The sequence below is a fragment of the Bufo gargarizans genome, chromosome 4 (assembly GCF_014858855.1).
Source record: "Bufo gargarizans isolate SCDJY-AF-19 chromosome 4, ASM1485885v1, whole genome shotgun sequence".
Classification (NCBI taxonomy): domain Eukaryota; kingdom Metazoa; phylum Chordata; class Amphibia; order Anura; family Bufonidae; genus Bufo; species Bufo gargarizans.
Genome location: NC_058083.1, coordinates 350,267,835 through 350,283,939, shown reverse-complemented (window position 1 = coordinate 350,283,939; position 16,105 = coordinate 350,267,835). Strand labels below are relative to the sequence as shown.

The 16,105-nt window shown below is 39.9% G+C and overlaps 1 protein-coding gene across 1 annotated transcript in view; it reads left to right on the top strand.

Moving 5' to 3' along the window:
- Window positions 1–16,105, top strand: part of ARID4B (AT-rich interaction domain 4B) — a 387,064-nt gene that overhangs the window by 141,282 nt on the left and 229,677 nt on the right. The window contains exons 5-6 of the mRNA XM_044290640.1: window positions 2,202–2,292; window positions 6,675–6,754. Of these exons, the coding sequence (XP_044146575.1) occupies window positions 2,202–2,292; window positions 6,675–6,754 (171 nt within the window). The remainder of the gene's footprint in view (window positions 1–2,201; window positions 2,293–6,674; window positions 6,755–16,105) is intronic.

The window sequence follows — 16,105 nt, the reverse complement described above, 5'->3', positions numbered from 1 at the left end:
ACTATACAAAAAAGCACCAGCCTATGTGAGCTCCCACTGTTACGGCCACCAGAGAGGCTGGCACTTTTTCCTATATTGTGCAAGCATGACCACTGCTGATCGATTGCAGGGTGATCATAACCATGGAAATGAGCAGTGTATAATGTGATGGAAAAATGAATTCAGCCAGCAAAGGAAGCAACATGGGTACTGACAAGACATTAGTAAGTGGCTTGTAATAACTTTCTCTACATAATAAATGCCACTTGCTGAAGTGAGACACCCCTTTAAGGCGGATTTACACCACATAATTGTCAGGCTGATTATTGGGAAAGACCGTTACTACAAACTTTCATTCCTGATAATAGGCCCATGAAAATATGCTGACAATCGCCTGCTGAACACACAAAATGTTCATTGATTAGACAAAATAACCTTTCATGCAGTACATTAAATCATGGTTTGTGGGTCGCAGATAATGCTGTGTGAACATTGATCTGCTGCCCAGAAACAATGAATGTGTATTTTAGTAACCATTACTCAACTCTAAACAACAGAGGGGATCTCTTCATGTAAACGCAGCTCTTTACATGTATTGGCGAGCAAACAACTTTTAGGAAGAAACAGGCCCTTCCCAATAATTGCCTGCTCAGCTGGTCAGTGTAAATCTGTCTTGCAACTTTCTCCAAAAATAAGATCTGATCTCTGTTGCTATAGTAATGCTTTGGATTACGATTTCCTTGTCCTCCCTAATACATATCTAACTCTTAACCCTCTTAAAGTCTATTTATATATATTTTTTCATAGTTTCTTCTTCTCAGCCATCCAAGAGTAATATGGAGAGATTTATCAAAACTGGTGTAAAGGAAAACTGGCTTAGTTGCCCATTGCAACCAATCAGTTTGATAATTTCCATAAAAAGGTGTGATCGGATTGGTTGCTATAGGCAACTAAGCCAGTTTTCCTTAACACCAGTTGTAATAAAGTTTTCCGTTCATACAGCCGTATAAGGCTTGTTTTTTTATGTTTTATTTAATTTAATAAGTTGTATTTTTACTTTTTAATTTATCATATCTTGCATTGGTAATGTGAAAAAATTCTTTGTGGGGTGAAATTGAAAAAATGGCAATTCCACCAAGGTTTTTGTGGTTTAATTTTTATGATGTTCTCTGTGCACCAAAATGATATGACAACCTTATTCTGCTGGTCAATACATAACTTTTTTTATATTTCTGTCTGAGAGCTGTGTGACGGTTTGCTTTTTGCAGGGGTAGCTGTATATTCTATTGGTACCTTTTTTGGGCTACATATTACTTACCGCCTTTCATGACTGGGCCTAAAAAAGGCCTGAATATCACTATTTTTAGTGATTTTGTGCACGTGGGGGTTTAGTAACCCTAACTTCTGACTACCAAAATAATGTTTGTGATTTGGGGGAAAACCGCTAATTCTTATTAAAAAGAAATTTTTGGGAATTACAGCTTTTTATTTCTTAAATATTAAAACTGACTAAAAAATTCATTATTGCAGTGGGTTCCCTGTTTTGTGACGATTGTTTTAAATTTATTTTTGGCACCAGGAGGTCATTAAAAGGTCTCCTTAGACCCTGCAGCTTTGCTCCTACACCTGGCTCGGCCGCTTCCTGCTCTCCCCCCTGCGCTGGTGCAGTCCTCTCCTTCCGGCACAGGAGAGGGCAAGAGCGGTGATAAACCACTCCCATCTTCTCCTCAGGGTCCCAGCTGTGTCTCACAGCCAGGACCCGACCTGCTTATGCTAGATTGCCTAGACCTTTGAATGTCCCATGTTTGGTGCTCTCTTGCAAAGTCCAAACAAGCAGTTCTGTGGCGTTCAAGGAGACGAGGTCTTTGAAGACGTTTTTTGTTTTTGAAGCCCTTCAGTCTCAGATGCCGTCTGATGGTTATGAGGCTGCAGCCAGCACCAGTAAGGGCCTTAATTTGGGTCGAGGATCGTCCAGTGTCTTGAAGGACAGCCAATTGGATCCTCCAGCTCAGTGCTGATGAAATTTGTTTGGGTCTTCCACTTGACTTTTTTGTTCCAAACAAGCCCTGATATGGCTATGTGAACAGACAAATACAAAAGTTATGGCTCTGGAAAGGCAGGGAGCGCAAAACGAAAACATAAAAGAAAAAAAAAAGGGCTTGAAAGGGTTAATTTTGTCCAGCTTTAATTTAAAAGTGTAACTTTTTTTTTTTTTTTATCAGATTGGAGCTGTGGTAGAAATCAAAAGTCCAGATGGAACTTATCAGGAAGCTGTTATCAATAAGTTAACTGACGCAAGCTGGTATACAGTCGGTGAGTTTAGTAGATTCAGTTGTGAGTTATAATGATATGTATATAATCCAAGCAATTTAAGTATTTGTTTGTAAAACACCAGATGTGAACCAGTTTATTAGTTTATTGCATAAATACGCTTTCTTTAACATTGAAATTGCAGCATCAAGAAGGACAAGCCATAAGGTTATGCAAATCAAGGAAGTAGCAGTTGTCGCTCACATCTGCAGATGTTCACATTTTTAAGCACCTAGCTCCAATCTGTGGCATGTGGGAGGGGCATAAAAGCCAAGCTAAAAAATCTGATCAAGTTATGTGGGATGTTCATCGATATGCCAGTTATCGCCACTTTCCACAAACTGAGAGGGACAGAATCCTTAAACTGAGAGACCTTGGTTTATAATTCTGGCAGCTTTGCACCTAGATCAAGATGACAGTACTGTTCAACGTTGCTTGTCCCGGTGGTTGGGCGAACGACAAACTGGCATGACTGCAAGAGATGTGCAGAGGAGAACCACTGCATGGACAGATTTTTGGATTAGAAGAATGGCATGTAGTGATCCATTCTGTACTGCAAGTGAAATTGGATGTCACATCCCAAGTCTAGGATGGCAAACACAGTCTATACAAATAATCAGAAGACGTTTGCACTATTGACCTCGCACCATGGCTCTCAAAGGTTAGCTTGGCGCAAAGCAAGCATGCAATCGAGATTTGTTTGGAAGCGATGAGTCCCTTTTTTGTCTTAGATGCATAGATAACCAGAGATTGGTCTAGAGGCCACCTGGGCAACGTCATGAAGAGGCCTTTGCAAGGGAACATCACTCCTGTTCTACTCCTATTATTATGATGTGGGGTGGAATAATGTAGAGTAGCCAGACCCCTCTAATCTTCATTTCAAGCACACTAACATTTCAGCGTTACATTCATTTTGGTTGTGAAACCAGCGGTACAGACAATATTTCAAACTGCTCAAAGATGCTGATTTTCAACAGGACAGTGCCAGACTACATGTTAAGTGCGATACTGTGAGCAGCTTACATGGCATAAAAATGCCACTATGGTCTGCAGTGTATCCAGACTTGTCTCCCATCGAGCACATCTTGGAGATCATTGGTCTGCAATCGCAAAGGGAGCTGCCGGCAGCCGATCTTGATGCCTTGCATGCCTTAGTGCATTCAGCATGGTAGAAGAATATTCCTCACACAACCATTAATAACGTCATTGACGTCATGTGCCAAGATATGTAATTGCTTGTATTTCTGTGCATGGTGCTTATACTCAACATTGAATACATCTAGGTGTTTTGAATATTTTGTTTCCATTTTTTTTATCATTTGCATATTATTAACATGTCTATCAATCCTGTAACTTTCATAATTTCACAACATTTTCTTCTCGGTGTTGCAATTTTAATGTTGAGGAGTGTAGTAACTTTCCAATACAATGTTGAAATAAACTTAAAAATAAGAATGCTGTTTTAAAAGTGAGGACTAAAAGAGGACCTTTCAACACTCCTGACATGTCTGTTTTAATAGTTTCATGCATTCCCCATGTAATAACAATTCTGGAGCATCTACTCTTATGGCTCTATGTTGTGCCATTCCTCTATTATTTTTATATTTATATAAGTTAGAAATATTTGCTAACTGTCTGCAGTTAGGGTACAGAGCAGTGGTAACAAGTTGTGGGGAAGGGGGGGGGGGGGGTACACAGAACTCACTCTATCCAGCCAGTGCTTCCATTTTCAGACTTTGCAGGTACAGCCCCCCAACTGGTTACCTCCCCTCTGTACCTTACTGAAGGCTAATAGCAATTCATTCATAGCTTCTAGTAGAAATAATAGAGGAATGGGACATCATAGAGCCATAAGAATAGATTAATTGTAATTACATGGGGAATGCATGAAACTATTAAAACAGACAAGTCAGGAGTGGTGAAAGGTCCTCTTTAATAATAATCATTGTGATGTTGCAAGGGATTTTATTGCTCAGGTATAGCTTTCCAGGCTTGATCAGCAGAATACATTTGCCGGTTTATCAGTCAGCGGACTTTTAACAATATTCAAGTTATCATGATCTGCTTAACACCTTAAGGACCCAGGATGAGAATGCTCGTCCTAAATGGCCAGTACTTTGCGCCCCAGGACGAGCATTCTCGTCCTGTGGTAATTCCCCCCCCCCCCCCCCTTCCCAGATGTATTGTGCTGCATTGAAACAGGGATCAGACCCTGTAATGTTGAAGTCCTATAGTGTGTGTTTAACAATAAATAAAAATATTAAGAAAAGAAAAGCCCCTTTTGAGTGTGTAACAGATATCACATGGTCCACTCCGTCTGGTCAAAAAATAAGACCCTACCTAAGACAATCCCCCACAAAATAATGGAGAATATGAAGACACTAATACCACATGACCTAACCCCTCAGGTGAACACCATAAAAAAAATAAAAACGGTGTCACAAAAGCCATTTTTCGTCACCTTACATCACAAAAAGTGTAATACCAAGCAATCAAAAAGTCATGAGCACCCTAAAATTGTACCAATCAAACTGTCCTCTAATACTGAAAAATTTTTGCCCCTACATAAGACAGTCGCCCAAAAAATAAACTATGGCTTTCAGAATATGGAGACACTAAAAAAAATTTTTTTTTGTGTTGTAACAACCTGCTCTATAAAAATACCACATGATCTAACCTGTCAGATGAACATTGTAAATAACAAATAATAAAAATGGTGCCCAAACTGTTATTTTTTGTTAGCTTTCCTCACAAAAAGTGTAATATAGAGCAACCAAAAATCATATGTACCCTAAAATGGTACCAACAAAACTGCCACCTTATCCCGTAGTTTCCCAAATGTTTTTTTTTGGGGGGAGTTTCTACTCTAGGGGTGCATCAGGGGATCTTTAAATGTGAAATGGCAACTTAAAATTATGCCAGTGAAATCTGCCCTCCAAAAACCATATGGCATTCCTTTCCTTCTGCTCCCTGCCGTGTGGCCGTTCAGCAGTTTACGACCACGTATGGGGTGTTTCTGTAAACTACAGAATCAGGATAATAAATATTGAGTTTTGTTTGGCTGTTAACCCTTGCTTGATTACTGTAAAAAAAAGTATTAAAATGGAAAATCTGCCCAAAAAGTAAATTTTTGAAATTTCATCTCCATTTTCCTTTTATTTTTGTGGAACACCTAAAAAAATGAACAAAATGAAGTTTGTAAAATCAGTTTTGAATACCTTGAGGGGTGTATTTTCTAAAATGGAGCCGGATTTATAGGTGGTTTCTATTATGCAAGCCTCACAAAGTGACTTCAGACCTGAACTGGTCCTTAAAAATGTGGGTTTTGGAAATTTTCTGAAAAATTTTAAGATTTGCTTTTAAACTTCTAAGCCTTCTAACGTCCCGTCCCCCCAAGAAAAAAATAAATGTCATTCTACAAAGTGATCCAAACATGAAGTAGACATATGGGAAATGTAAAGTAATAACTATTTTAGGAGGTATTAGTATCTGTTTTATCTGTTTTAAAAGCAGAGAAATGGAATTTTTTTAAATTGCTAATTTGTTTTATAAATAAAAATGAAATATTTTGACTCAAATTTACCACTGTCAATATGTGACAAAAAAAACATTCTCAGAATGGCTTGGATAAGTAAAGGCGTTTTAAAGTTATCACCACATAAAGTGACACATGTTAGATTTGCAAAAAATGGCCTGGTCCTCAAGGTGAAAAATGGCAAGGTCCTTAAGGGGTTAAGTATTCTGATATTAAAAGTATTTGTTCCTAAAAAATACACATTACGGACCTTTTACACTGGCCCAGAATCACCTCGTTCATTGGGTAATTCGATCATTTGTGCTAACACTAAAATTGTAGTTTCCTGGTGGCAGATCGTGCTGGGTAAACATGATCTGCTGCTGGGAAACAGAGTCGTTATGGGGAAGAGCGACGGCATTAGCGATCGCTCCTCCCCATACTCTGGGGGAGATCGCTGCATGTAAATGCAGTGGTCTCCTCCACAAGCGACCAGCAGATTGTCGGGAAGGAATGCTTCCCTCCCTACAATCTACCGGTACATTGTCCCATGTAAAGGGATCTTTAGATAGAAGCTGGTTGATGGTTGAACAAATACAGATATGGTAAACGTTCATTTCACAGACAAGACCATACACATTTTAGAACATATAGGGTAATACAGATCTTTCTGGGAAGTTTCTTTGAAATAAAGATCTTTGTACAACTATTGTATGAAAATATTAAACACTGCTGACTTGTTTTCAAGTGATAATGGTCTGTCATTGGCTGGCCAAAATTATCCTTTGTTTTGTTTTGGTTGAAATGTCTGTTTTGATCAACTTGATCAGTAAGCCACAACTAACATTACGGTATTATTTTTGACCAATAGTGTTTGATGATGGTGATGAAAAAACTTTAAGAAGATCCTCACTTTGCTTAAAGGGAGAGAGACATTTTGCAGAGAGTGAAGTAAGTATAAAGTTATGTATCCCAAGTTTTTACTGTGTGGCTGATTTGGGATCAATAATTTCTCCTGCTGTGTCACAACATCACGTTTAAAATTTTAAGTATCAAAATTAGGGTTATTCCCTTTAGAAAAAAGAAGACTGAGGGGAGATTTATTTACTATGTATAAATATATCAGGGGTCAGTACAGCGATCTATCCCATCATTTATTTATCCCCAGGATTTATCCCCAGGACTGTGACAAGGGGACATCCTCTGTGTCTGGGGGAAATAAGGTTTGTACATAGAAGAGGATTCTTTACGGTAAGAGAAGTGAGACTATGGAACTCTGCCTGAGGAGGTGGGGATGGTGAGTTGCTACATAATAACCATCTCTGGTGATCCCACTCTCTTCCCTGCAAGTGTTATCTTATGGTACTTAGTACTGTGTATGTCTATGATACATAATGAACTTTATGGCACATCCAGGTCTTTAGCTTTGTTTCTTTACCTCTACATTGCATTTCTCCTCATGTGTTATGTTTGATTGATTAATACGTTAATAAGCTAAATTACCCCTAGATCTAAGCTTACACCCAATAAATCTAGACACAGTCTAAGGGGAGGCACTCGTGTAGGGGTAGGTATGATTCAAAATGACATATTTGTTTAAGTGCCTGGCAGTTAGGGCAGGAAATACTAGGGATGCTATGTGATTTACACAGACAAAGTTGTTCACAGCGCAGGTATGTTGCAGTATTGTTTCGCCTTGCTTCCTGCTTCTTTTTTCATTGCTGTGTTTTACCTTCAAATTTCGCCTTAACTTCCACCTTTTATTCTTTCTTTCCACATCAGTCTCTCCTTTCTTACAGTTTGCATACGCTTTTTACTTCCTTCACCCTGACCCATCTTTTACCATAGTAAAACACAAGAGACATGCTCGCAAATCGTTCAACCGTATGCTCTTTCTATTCCATGCTTTCTGAAACTCTTTGGGCCAGATTTATCATTAGCTCAAGTCAGAATAATGGAGTGAAAAAGTCGCAAAAAAAAACTTGCAAACGCAAAAAACTTAGTTTTTTTTTAAGTGGGCATGTTTTCTTATGTAAATGAATCTCTAGACAGATTTACCATTGGGGCTATTTAAAAAATCGCAAAAAAATGCGCAATTTCACTCCAGTGAGAACCATGCTTATCTTATGAGACTTTTTAATAGAACATGCAAGTTTTTCGTAAAAACTTGCAACTTTTTCGTAAAGATGTGCGACTTTTGTAAAGTTGCTTACTGATGGATAAACTGCTACCGTCAAACCACATTTATTACAGTCTTAAAGGGCCGATCATAAATCTGACTTGGCTAAAACTGACTTTAGCCATATGTGAAAGTGGAGTGAGCTGTCAGAGTCATGATAAATCTGGCCCTATGTCTTGACTTCTTCCTTTCAAAATTTCTCAACATTCTGGCACTCACAGAAATGTGGCTTCAACATTCTGACACCGCTTCCCATGCTGCTCTGTCTTATGGTGGGCTACACTTTTCCCATACTCCCAGACATGACCACAGGCATGGTGGAGGAGTATGTATACATTCACTTACATTACAATTTTTGCAGGTCCACACAATCAATTCTTCCACCCTGCAAGTGGCTGTTCTCAGAACGCATTTCCTCTGCCACACACAAAGGCAGCAAAATGCTTAACCTAGTCTTCTCCTACTTTTGCTCAGTTTCTGACTTTATCAGCTGAAGAGCTTTCATTCTTCTTATTACATTCTTCCCTTTCATACATACAGAAACATACACACCATTAACTCCCAGCAACTTATCCACACCCCACAGTTATCACTGGGCTCAATCTCTTCCCTCTCTTGTCCACACCTAGCTGCATATCATGCATGTCACAACCCCAAAAAAATGTAATTAAATGTGATTAAAAAGTCATACACATTTCGATGAAAATTACAAGTTTTCATACAAAAATGAGCCCTCACACAGCTCTATAGACTTAAAAATAAAATAGGTATGGAGGCCAGAATATGGTGATGCAAAGAAAAAAATATTTTTTCCCAAAGTTATTTTATTTTTATAACCTCTTCCGGACACATGAAGTACCGGTACGGCATGTTGTCCCGGTACTTAAGGACACATGACGTACCGGTACGTCTTGTGCATTTCCGATCACCGCCGCCCAGCAGGCACCTTGGGTCAATGCGTGGGGGGTCAATTCAGACCTGCAGTTTGAAGCTTTTGCAGGTTGCGGCGGTGCCTTCGGATCCCCCGTGGAGCTGTGGGGAGGACCCGATGGCATTTAAGGCAGCGCAATGCCTTCCTTAGGCATCAGCGCTGCCTTCCTGTGACGAGTCTGTGAAATCCAGCCCCCTGGATCTCACAAACCGGAAGCTGTATGAGTAATACTCACTGTATTACTCATACAGCCAATGCATTCCAATACAGAAGTATTGGAATCCATTGTAAAGGATTAGACCCCCAAAAGTGGGACAAAAAAGAAAGTGAAAAAAAAAATTGAAAAAAGAAAGTTTTCCCCCCAAAAAAATTCAAGTAAAGTTTCAAGTATAAATAAACAAAAACATCATTTTCCCCAAATAAAGTGATTTTTTTAAAAATAAAACATAAATAAAAAAAAAAGTATACATATTAGGTATCGCCACATCTTTATTGACCGGCTCTATAAACATATCACATAACCTAACACCTCAGATGAACACCGAAAAAAATAAAAACTGTGCTAAATAAACAATTTCTTTGTCACCTTACATCACAAAAAGTACAACAGCAAACGATCAAAAAGGCGTATGCCTATCAAAATAGTAGCAATCTAACAGTCACCTCATCCCACAAAAAATTAGCCCCTACCTGAGACAATCGCCCCCAAAAAAAAAAAATAACTATGGCTCAGAATATGGAGACACTAAAACATCATTTTTATTTATTTTTTTAAAGCTGTTATTGTGTAAAACTTAAATAAATAAAAAAAGTATACCCATTAGGTATCGCCGCGTCCGTATCGACCGGCTCTATAAAAATATCACATGACCCTGACCTCTCAGATGAGCACTGTAAAAAATAAAAATTGTGCTATATAAACCATTTTTTGTCACCTTACATCACAAAAAAGTGTAATAGCAAGGTATCAAAAAGACATATGCACCCCAAAATAGTGCCAATTAAACTGTCATCTCATCCCGCCAAAAATGAGACCCTACCTAAGTTAATCGCCCAAAATCTGAATAAACTATGGCTGTCAGAATATGGAGACACTAAAACATGATTTTCTTTTTTTCAAAAATGATATCATTGTGTAAAACTTAAATAAATAAAAAAAAGTATACATATTAGGTATCGCCGCATCTGTGACAACCTGGCCTATAAAAATGTCACATGATCAGGAATATCAGGAAGTATTACTTTACTGAGAGAGTAGTGGATGCATGGAATAGCCTTCCTGCAGACTTGGTAGCTGCAAATACAGTGGAGGAGTTTAAGCATGCATGGGATAGGCATAAGGCCATCCTTTATATAAGATAGGGCCAGGGGCTATCCATAGTATTCAGTATATTGGGCAGACTAGATGGGCCAAATGGTTCTTATCTGCCGACACATTCTATGTTTCTATGATCTAACCTGTCAGATGAATGTTATAAATACCAAAAATAAAAACGGTGCCAAAACAGCTATTTCTTGTTACCTTGCCTCACAAAAAGTTTAATATATAGCCACCAAAAATCATATGTACCCTAAACTAGTACCAACAAAACTGCCACCCTATCCCGTAGTTTCTAAAATGGGGTCACATTTTTGGAGTTTCTACTCTAGGGCTGCATCAGTGGGGCTTCAAATGGGACATGGTGTAAAAAAAACAGTCCAGCAAAATCTGCCTTCCAAAAACCGTATGGCATTCCTTTCCTTCTGCGCCCTGCCATGTGCCCGTACAGCGGTTTACGACCACATATGGGGTGTTTCTGTGAACTTCAGAATCAGAGCCATAATTATTGAGTTTTGTTTGGCTGTTAACCCTTGCTTTGTAACTGGAAAAAAATTATATAAATAGAAAATCTGCCAAAAAAGTGACATTGTATCTCTATTTTCCATTAATTCTTGAGGAACACCTAAAGGGTTAACAAAGTTAGTAAAATCAGTTTTGAATACCTTATGGGGTGTAGTTTCTAGAATGGGGTCATTTTTGAGTAGTTTCTATTATGTAAGCCTCACAAAGTGACTTCAGATCTGAACTGGTCCTTGAAAAGTGGTTTTTTTAAATTTTCAGAAATATTTCAAGATTTGCTTCTAAACTTCTAAGCCTTGTAACATCCCCAAAACATAAAATGTAATTCCCAAAATGATCCAAACATGAAGTAGACATATGGGGGATGTAAAGTAATAACTATGTTTGTAGGTATTACTATGTATTATAGAAGTAGAGAAATTGCAACTTGGAAATTTGCTAATTTTTGGCAAATTTGGTATTTTTTTTTTATAAATAAAAATGAATTTTTATGACTCCATTTTACCAGTGTCATGAAGTACAATATGTGACGAAAAAACACAATCCCAGAATGGCCTGGATAAGTCAAAGCGTTTTAAAGTTATTACCACATAAAGTGACACTGGTCAGATTTGCAAAAAATTGCCTGGTCCTTAAGGAGTTAAGTATTAAAACACAACAAAGAAATATACAAGTGTGGTATCGTTGTTATTATAGTGACCTTGAGAATGAAGAGCACAGGTCATTTTTTAATGCATAGGGAATGAAACCCATAAAACTGGTGAAATTGCATTTTTTCGTTTTTACCCCATCTAGAATTTTTTTCCAGCTTCTCACTACACTGTATGCAAGAGTTAATAGTGCTATTAGAAAGTACAACTTGTCTCACAAAAAGCATGTCCTCATATGGCTATGTGAATGGAAAAATACTCCCTGAGTAGGCAGGGAGTAAATAACTGAAATAGAAAATGGCCCAGGGTAAAAAGAGTTAAATACATTGATAAATTTCTCCCATACTGTTGGGATAAATCCTCTGCTTCCGACCATATGACATACCTTATTTTTCGCTCCATAAGACGCACCTAGGTTTTTGAGGAGGAAAATAAGAAAAAAAATATTTTGAACCAAAAGGTGTGCTTTATGGGGAATCTGTGGGTGACGCATTGTTATAGGGATCTATGGGTGACGCACTGTTATAGGGGATCTGTAGGTGACACTTATGGGGGATCTGTGGGTGATACTTATGGCTGATCTGTGGGTGGCACTTATTGGGGTCTCTGGATGGCACTGTTATGGGGAACTGTGTATGACAGTTATGGGGGGGGGATCTGTGGATGACACATATATAGCATCTTATGCTATGTGTCATCCACAGATCCCCTCTATAACAGTGTCCTTGTAGTGAATGACCCTCAATACAGGGGGTGGGGGTCGCATCTGCTTTTATAATGACAGCGGGGCCCGTGCAGTGACTGTATTCTACTACACGGGCCCCGATCACTGTATAATCGTATCTGTAATAGTTAATTATGTATATAATTGCATAATCAGCGCCTGTATTTCTTACAACTACAAGCGCTCGGTAGGTAGCAAAGAGGAGGGATGAGGCAGGCCGGGAGGATGGGCACTGGCAGCGTGAGTCACTACGTCATGTGCCCACGCCGCCTGCTTCATTCAGAAAGTGGGCGGCGCTGGCGCGTGACGTGGTGACTCACGCTGCCAGCGCCCGTCCTCCCGGCCTGCCTCATCCCTCCTCTCTGCTACCTACCGAGCGCTTGTAGTTGTAAGAAATACAGGCGCTGATTATGCAATTATATACATAATTAACTATTACAGATACGATTATACAGTGAGCGGGGCCCGTGTAGTAGAATACAGTCACTGCACGGGCCCCGCTGTCATTATAAAAGCAGATGCCAGCCCCCAACCCCTCCTCCCTCACAGCTGATACACCCGCCGCGGCATCGCGGCGGGTGTATCATTGAAAATTCTTCAAAATCAGCAGCATTCGCCCCATAAGACGCACTGCTATTTTACCCCCACTTTTTTGGGGGAAGGGGGGGGGGGAGTGCGTCTTATAGGACGAAAAATACGGTAACTGGTTATCTACAGCCACCACTAGGGGGAGCTCAACGGATAGGTATGTATACAGTTACCAGTACACCCAATGAAATCTGTAGAATCTCTGTTCATTGCCCTCCCTTTCCCTGCTTGTGGCAGCAGCACAAGCTCGAGATTGTCAGTGCCAGGCAAAATGTCTGGCCCTGTCAATAAGCAGCAAGTGAGGAACTCTTCTTGAAGAGACAAATCAATTTGCACAAATTGATTTGCTCATCTCCACGGAAGATAGCTGTGTTTAAAACAAGTCTGATTTCTCAGCCTGTCTATCTCCCTATCCCAGCCCCTGTCTCTCTGCGCCTGCCCTAACAGTGTTTGACCTATCCCTGCCCATCTGGATTGCTGCCAGTTCTGCACATCTCAGTAAACCCAGGGAAGAGATAGGTTAATGAGGCTGCAGCGATCAGCGCTGACAGTAAGTGTGCTATGTTCCATTATACTGTTATAATAAAATGACTAGTGAATGTTATATTGGTTCTTCAGAGTCTCTCCACTGGTCTTTACTTCCTGGTCCTTCTGAACATAGGAGAAATTACCACTCACTGAACCAACTGCTGAGGCAGATCATAGTTGTGGGTAGTGATTGGCTGACCTGTCATGCCTTGCAGTAGGGACTTGGAAGTGGTGGAGAGGGAGTGGTAGGAGATCGGTAAAGTATCACATATTTTATATCCTGGATTCAAAGACAGTGGATCACCTATTTGGCCAAGTGGTGAAAACATGCTCTGAGTGCACACATTGCTGAAAAAGTCAAGGAAGCATAAATATGCATAGTCACCACTCTAGGCGGTTTATTACAAGCAGAATAAAGGCAAACAAAAAATATTTTAAATATATATATATATATATATATATATATATATACACACACACACACACACACACACACACACACACACACACACACACACACACACACACACACACACACACACACAGTGGATATATATATATATATATATATATATATACACACACAGTGGATATACAAAGTCTACACACCCCTGTTAAAATGTCAGGTTTCTGTGATGTAAAAAAAATGAGACAAAGATAAATCATTTCAGAACTTTTTCCACCTTTTAATGTGACCTATAAACTGTACCACTCAATTGAAAAATTGAAATCTTTTAGGTGGAGGTAAGAAAACTAAAAAAAAACTAAAATAATGTAGTTGCATAACTGGGAATGTAGCTGTATTTAGAATTAAGCAATCACATTCAAAATCATGTTAAATAGGTGTCAGCATACACCTGTCACCATTTACAGTGCCTCTGATTAACCCCAAATAAAGTTCAGCTGCTCTAGTTGGTCTTTCCTGAAATTTTCTTAGTCGCATCCCACAGCAAAAGCCATGGTCCACAGAGAGCCTCCAAAGCATCAGAGGGATCTCATTGTTAAAATGTATCAGTCAGGAGAAGGGTACAAAAGAATTTCCAAGGCATTAGATATACCATGGAACACAGTGAAGACAGACTTTATCAAGTGGAGAAAATCCCTCCAAAATTGATGAAAAGACGTGAAGAAAACTGGTCTGGGAGGCTACCAAGAGGCCTACAGCAACATTAAAGGAGCTGCAGGAGTATCTGGCAAGTACTGGCTGTGTGGTACATGTGACAACAATCTCCCATATTCTTCATATGTCTGGGCTATGGGGTAGAGTGGCAAGACGAAAGCCTTTTCTTACAAATTAAAACATCCAAGCCATTTTGCAAAAACACATCTGAAGTCTCCCAAAAGCATGTGAGAAAAGATGTTATGGTCTAATGAAACCAAGGTTGAACTTTTTGGCCATAATTCCAAAAGATATGTTTGGCGGAAAAACAACACTGCACGTCACCAAAAGAACACCATAACCACAGTGAAGCATGGTGGTGGCAGCATCATGCTTTGGGCTGTTTTTCTTTAGCTGGAACTGGGGCCTTAGTTGAGCTAGAGGGAACCCCAATTTGTTCTATGTAATTACTTTATACTGTACAGTCCCTGACAAAAGTCTTGTCGCTTGTGTACAAATTGACCTGAAGTGTCGCTAAAATATATTTCTAATCAAGATTTTGTTACAAGAATGGGTCATTTTAATCCCAACAGCTTTTGTAATAATGTTTCAGTGCAAAACAAAACTGACAAAAAGTATTCTAATATTCACAGCTTTGTAAAGCCCATTGAGTCAATTTTTGCCAAGACATAAGTGTTGTCGCCTTGTCATATGAGCCTCACCTGTGACTAATAATGGATCAATTAGGTCTCAGGTGTGTATAAAAAGAACCCCAGTAAGGCTACTTTCACACTTGCGTTCAGAGCGGATCCGTCTGGGGTCTGCCCAGACGGATCCACTCATATAATGCAGACAATGGGATCCGTTCAGAACGGATCCGTCTGCATTATATTGTAGAAAAAATTCTAAGTGTGAAAGTTAGTCAGACGGATCCGTCCAGACTTTACATTGAAAGTCAATGGGGGACGGATCCGTTTGAAAATTGAGCCATATAGTGTCAAATTCAAACGGATCTGTCCCCATTGACTTACATTGTGAGTCTGGACGGATACGTTTGCCTCCGCACGGCCAGGCGGACACCCGAACGCTGCAAGCTGCAGGTGTCCGCCTGCTGAGCGGAGAGGAGGCCAAACGCTGCCAGACTGATGCATTCTGAGCGGATCCACATCCACTCAGAATGCATTAGGGCTGGACGAATGCGTTCGGGGCCCCTTGTGAGAGCCTTTAAACGGAACTCACAAGTGGAGCCCCGAACGCTAATATGAAAGTAGCCTAACACTAGACCTTGACATCAACTGCAACTAGACCTCTGCAAACATGCCTAAGATTCACCCGGAGACTAAAGTGTTGATTATCAAGAGGCTGAAGACCATGTGGCAGACACCTTCAATGTGTCTCAGCGTCAAGTTCAGAGGATAAAAAAAAGATTTGAAGAGACTGGAGACGTTTTGGACAAGGCCAGGTCAGGCCGACCCCGCAAGAGAACTGCTCGAGAGGACCGTTTGTTGGCTCGAAAATCCAAGGCCAGCCCATTTTCCACTGCAGCAGAGCTCCACGAGACCTGGTCACCTGAAGTCCCTGTGTCAACCAGAACAGTTTGTCGGATTCTGTCTCGAAATGGCCTCCATGGTCGAATCAGTGCCCATAAGCCATCACTAAACAAAAGACAATTGAAAAACCGTGTGGCATTTGCCTAGGGCCACAGCCTGCTAAAAGGATGGATGCTGGAAAAGTGTCAGAAGGTGGATTTTTCAGATGAATCT